Source organism: Dermacentor variabilis, chromosome 6 (genome assembly GCF_050947875.1).
Source record: "Dermacentor variabilis isolate Ectoservices chromosome 6, ASM5094787v1, whole genome shotgun sequence".
Classification (NCBI taxonomy): domain Eukaryota; kingdom Metazoa; phylum Arthropoda; class Arachnida; order Ixodida; family Ixodidae; genus Dermacentor; species Dermacentor variabilis.
In genome coordinates this window covers 48,812,955-48,818,954 of record NC_134573.1, presented here as the reverse complement: position 1 = coordinate 48,818,954, position 6,000 = coordinate 48,812,955, and the positions used below count along the sequence as shown (strand labels likewise).

The 6,000-nt window shown below is 44.3% G+C and overlaps 1 protein-coding gene across 1 annotated transcript in view; it reads right to left on the bottom strand.

Annotated features, from left to right (window-relative positions):
* Positions 1 to 606: 606 nt before the first annotated feature.
* The window catches only part of LOC142584787 (glutathione S-transferase Mu 2-like), a 42,626-nt gene continuing 37,232 nt past the window's right edge, over positions 607 to 6,000 (bottom strand). The window contains exon 4 of the mRNA XM_075695050.1: positions 607 to 902. Within this exon, the coding sequence (XP_075551165.1) occupies positions 711 to 902 (192 nt within the window). The 3' untranslated portion in view covers positions 607 to 710. The remainder of the gene's footprint in view (positions 903 to 6,000) is intronic.

The window sequence follows — 6,000 nt, the reverse complement described above, 5'->3', positions numbered from 1 at the left end:
CCAACACCGCGGTTCGGGGTCGTGCGCAAGGGGCAGTAAGCCGAAAGCAGCCGGAAGGTAACAACGCGTCAAATAGCCTTTGGATGTTTGATTTTGTGTTTCATCGATGTGTTTGATGAGCGCTTTGGATTTGCGAGAGACCGCAAGCAACCATCGTCCACAATGTTCCCCGTGTACGCTGGAAGCAGCCTGTAACAGGTAATATAAATCAAGAAGTGCAGGTTAGAATCATCTAATGATGGGCAAAACATGAAGACATTGAGCAGAGATAGCAGCAGACAATCTGGGTAAGGTAATAAGAGCAGCCGCTGCGAAGTAACACAAGTGCTTCTTTGATATGCAATTGCAGTAAGTTCCATTTGTTCGTGCTTGAACACTACGGTGGCCATGTAAGCTGGTGCGCTTGTAAGAAAACAGTGAATCTGCGCGCAAGAGTACGTCCATTGGTGTGATTGTGCACGTGTGAGGCACGCACTTGCCTTAGCTCTCGCCGCCTTTGAGAGGTGTATTACTCTTTTAAGCACCTTACCGCTGAAAGAACACCGTTCAAAATATGACTAAAATAATGTATTTGGATGAAACAACATGTTAGCTTTATGCCAACAACAGCAGCGTATTCACTTTATTGCATTGTAAATGCATGGGATCTGCGGCTTCCAGTTCGCTTCTCAGCAGAAGGCATTCACCTATCTAGCGCAGAATTCCAACTTTCAACTGTCCTCGGCAGGCGGACCGCTGCGCGCCGAAAGTGCCTTCGCGAATGGGCTCCAAATTGGCCAGGATCTGAACTGGTCCGAGGCCAGGTACTCTTTAATACCCGGTAGAGCAGCGATGCGGTCACAGTACTCTTCGAGAGCCGAATAACCCTTGCTGAATGTGGTAGGGCCAAGTATCTTGACCACCTGAGAAAACCAAAAGCACAGCCAGCGTGAAATCACTGGTAAAAACCATTGTTGTCGTTCGTATCAGTGAGCTCACGAATTGAACGTATAACTCCAAGGCGGGAGGGGGGGGGTAGCAGTGGAATAATTAAAAGCGCCCAGCTTTCAAATTTTGTTCTCTTGTGTGCATTCTAGGTTCGAGAATACACGCCTCTCGCATGCTAGGACATATTGCTTGCCATCCATCGAGGGCAATTTCTCTAAATGTCATAGCGTTTCGCCGTTACCCCTATCATTTCGATGCGTTTTTCGCATTAGCGAAAAAGACGCCATTTCCACAATTGCTATTGGTCAAACTTTTTCGGCCTAAGCTTACTTCCCCTGTCACGCGACGTCACAAAACCGCGAAAACTAACCTCGTCAAAGGTACGTGTACGCATTAAAAACGCTTTAATATGCTGAACAAAGCTCAATTTCCTTCCAAATAGCCAGAGACTGCCCCCTTCCGAAAGGAATAGAATATGGCTGCCCGCCGATTGCTTTGGCACTGGCTACTCGGAGATGCTCAGGAGGATGGAGTTATTTACGTAAAATAAAAACAAAATTGCGCGGCAGTATACCGTATTGAGACCCTCCCGCACGTGTACTACATCGCTCTGCCAAATTTTCTTGGCTGAGGATCCGTTTTACCGACATATTTTGCCTTTTGTTGCACGCCACCGCGATTTTTGACCAGCCGCCGCAAGCTAAGTAAAGGAAAGCGTACCAAGCACAGGAGCCATCACCACGCTCATCAACTGGTTATCAAGTTTCAGTGCGCTGGCTCGATCCCATGGAAACTCACTCTGCTTGACCGCGCTCCTCGGCTCTCATCAGCCAGTTAAATAGCAAAAAGTGCTCAATGTAGGCAACGGTATTTCTTTTGAAAGGAAAAAAGTGACGGCCGCTACACGCGAAACGCGTTTGATCGAGCTTTTTAGCCAACGCTGCAAGTTACCGTACGATGCTTGCGTCGGTGGTTACGCAAATTTGACGTCAAGAGATTGGAATAAAAACAGATTGGGATAGTTTTACGTTAAAGGGCACTTGGTCTCATTTGTCCAAATGTTATTTTCTCCGATTAGCGCTTACCAAGTTCACACACTTTACTGGCCTTCTGTTCTTTTCTCGCGAGGCACGAAATTTCAGTAAAGGTGTATCGCAATTATTTCTCGTTTGCATCGTTTGCGTTTTGTAATCCGCTTACAGTTTAACACTTGCGCTGGAATTGAGCCTGCAAGGGGCTTTGCGGTACAACTGACTAAAGCGCCATCCCACCAAATGCAAGCTCGCCAAGCAGCAACCGGAAATTTAACTAGGGAAATTAGGGGAAAGGCGCTGGTGCTGGTGGGTATACATTACTCAGAGTGGAATGAAAAGCCCCATGTTATGGAGAAAAGTCCGAGCTGCTTGCAGCCACTGCTTCAGCCCCTCCTTATTTATTCACTACAGTACATTTGCGAAATAAATAAGGTGGCTGTTTCAATTAAAAAGTGTATGGTACCCATACTGGCCTCCCTCCTCTAAGAACAGAAGAATGTGCGTCTGTTCTGTACCGTTCCTTCGATAATAAGTTCAATAACTATCTTCGCAATCGACTTGTCGTAGTGCTCAAGAACAATGAGCTATAAAAACCAACATTTTTAGGGCAGTTAAACAATATGCTTTGTGATAACTATCACTCGGCTGCTCATTATAACTTGCGACGACCTCTTCTAATTTATCTCGCCATGCGGGAAATAACACCATTTTTCATGATTTTTCTTTAAACTACCAGTAACGAGATTTACCTCAATATATGTTGATTTTCTGGCAAGTTTTATAGTTAAAGAGACATCCCTGTAAGTACCATAGTACATAATTGCATACACTACGTTCAAGCGCTCCTTAACCTAAACTGGGTAGCTGTCTGAATTGTTTTCAGTGTTCATGTTTCATCCAACAACCAATCCCATCTCCTGTAGACGGATTGAGTATTCATTATTGATCAATCACTTTCATGGATGCATTCACTCTTTGTTACCTAATGCCTTGTGCAGCACCTCGTTCTAGCGGCAGACATTGTGCGAAATGCCAAGTCAGTGACCTTACACTAGGATATATTCCTAGAGTTACCTATGGAGAATGCGGTTCTTTAACTGGAAAGCACCGCTTGTCTACATGGAGCGGCTCGCGACATAAAAATGTCAAGGAGAACGGAGCGATGAAAAATAAAAGGACATTGACACGCCTAAGCGTATAAAAATGAGCCTTTGAGTGAGTGTCGATAATAGCTCAACCCAGGTAAGTATATATTCCCTTTCACACATAGCAGGGAACGTTACGAGAGCAAGAGGGACTCCTCTTACTGCTCGCGTTCCCTACCAAAAAAAAAAACAAGAAAGAAAAACAGTGCGTCGCACAATGACGCATTATTTTTTATGTAAAATTAGGTCTCATCATTTTTATCGCTAAGTATAACCAACATTCTATATTGAAGGCGTCAGAGATCTGAACCTATCTACCACCAAAGGAGCGCGAACTGCGCACCTCTTCCATTCATGACCAAAGCCACGCACTTGAAGAACAAAGGTGTACAATTTATAAGAGATTGGACGTAGCATTGCGTCCTTAAGTTCTACATTTAATACATGAAGAAGCTGTCCCGTAGATAGCATTGCCAATGCGTAACAACTACAGTGCGAAGCGTGCAAAGTGAGAATTCTGCGACCAGACTTTTGCGTACAGTCTAAGGAAAATTGCATCGTTGAGTGTGCGTCGAAGGACGAAGCACCTTTTTTGGAACCATACTTTTGATGAAAATTCGAAAGATCGGTGGTAGCAGAACACCCCTAGCGACCTTTTTATGTTTTCTCATGGTGCTAAAGGGGTATTTATTGTAAAACATGCACATTACAGGATACAATGATGTTCGAACATCAGATTTGGAGGATGTAATACGGCTTTACTTTCATGCGGTTTGCGCCAAGCAATTGTTCGAGCAGGCCATACGCTTATAATTGGCTTAGGATGTCATCCTGCTACTTTATGTATGGCCTCCCCGGTGTAGAAGTGGAGAGAGGGAGCTTGTTTTTTTATTTCCTTTCCGGCATTTTGATTTTTACCGCTGGCTTCGTTTAAGCTGTTTCAACTCAGTGTTGTTATAATAAATCGGGTTCCAAGAGTCAGCTAATAATGGCACCTCAGCCAATCATTGTTATTGAGGTGTTGTTTTTTCTGGTGTAGCATCCGCACCGGCTCAGTAATGCGTGCAGTAAGTCTTGTACTTTTTCATGCAAGATCGGTTGGAATAAACAGTCGTAAGGGCATGCTAGAGCAATCTGCTACGGATAAAACACATATTTAATACTGACGTGGCGATGCCCGGTGGTTAGTGGAGAGACAACTGTTTTGTGCTAGCCTCTTTAGTAATCTTTCAGATCTGATTGCTAGTTTTGATTAAATTGCTTCGCCTTGGTGCTGCCTTGCGGATAAACTGAAAGCCGTAGCGTCAGCGTATTATAGTAGTCATAGGCACCATCGCACGCCTTAAGCGCTGTGTTATTCAGTGTGGAAAACTCGGCACTGTGGCAGAGAGCTAAAACTTGCGACAGGCAATCTGTTGCACCAGTGCTGCAATCCAGGTGAAAGGCTGCGTAGATCTTTTTTTATTATTCACTTTGTGATTCTTTAAACCGTTGGAAACCCTTCTGGATTTACTCCGGCGAACAACCGAAAGTCCAGGGTGGTGATATAACAAAATATGTCGCTGTGAAAAGAAAACACAGCGTACAATTCAACTAAACAGCGCATTGGTGCGTTGTTTAGCTGAAAACTCACCCTTCCATAATGGTGCGTAATTTCACTAAAATGCCCTTTTCGATAACTGCAACGGAGTGATTAACATACACAACAAAAACACACCTAAGGCTGCGAATTGGCGTAGCGTGTAGCTTCCTGTGCTTTGCCCGACAAGTGTGAAACTAGGCATAAGTGACGAAGCTTATGCGGGTCCCAAAATCAGTGTGAGAAAAGCTTCAGTTGTTTGCTAGGAAAGCTGTCCTTGCGTACTAACAAGTTACAACTAAGGAGCTAACAACAAGGTAAAAAAAGCTTTTTCCGCAAGACACTTCCCTTGACGTAAACTTTCCAGCTGCAACCCATTATACGTTCCCGAAAGGAACGTAGGTCCATCACACACTCTGCAGACCAAAGCGCAATCGTTTTCCGCGAACAATCCATCAAAATACTTGTTTGAACATTTAAAGGAGAAGGACTTGTACTGCACATGTCTTATTACTACAAAACAATGCTTCCAGTTGTTCGTTTAGGAGCACATGTGAACCACATTGTGAATCATTCGTTGCTGCACATCAATGTTGATTTGCTTCGTGTATAAGAGCCGGCACGGGCTCGCAGTAAATTAAAATACAAAACTAATTTGACTGATACAACTACCAAAACAGCACTACATTTTCGAGTCCCACCACAGTTGAACATTTGATACTTCTTGGCATGGTAGTGTAATTTACCGTGCTCCGAGATATAAAGTGGGGCGTCTTTTACGTGTTCGGATGGTTAGGATATTCCACGGACTTTCCAGGGGCTATGCATATATATCAGAGATATATTTATGTATGCATGTTGTTCCGTATCTAACTGTTATCCACTCTGCCTGGGTCACTGGGTATTCCATGGTCGAATGGGTAGCGCATCGAGCTGGTGCAATGAGGGAACAGGGTTCGAAATCAACAGTGGGACAAACTTTTACGGCTGAATGAGTGACAATGTGTACATATATGCAGCTCTTCAACGAACCTCTTTCACGCCGTCAAGGGTCACTGTTGATGTTGACCTGAGTATGTCCCGATGCCCAATGAAGGTCTCTGACGCATGCTTGCAAAGCTGGGTATGTAGGGCTTTGCCTGTGATAGCCTTCAGTGAACCTCTTTGATACCAACATGAGTCACTGCGTATGTACCAGTAGGTGCGTGAAACCCTAGAATGACGAAAATTATCCGTTAAACTTCTCCAATGTTGAGCGGAATCGACCCCCGTTACAAGAGTTCATGAGAGACAGCAACAAGATGCTTTGGCAGGA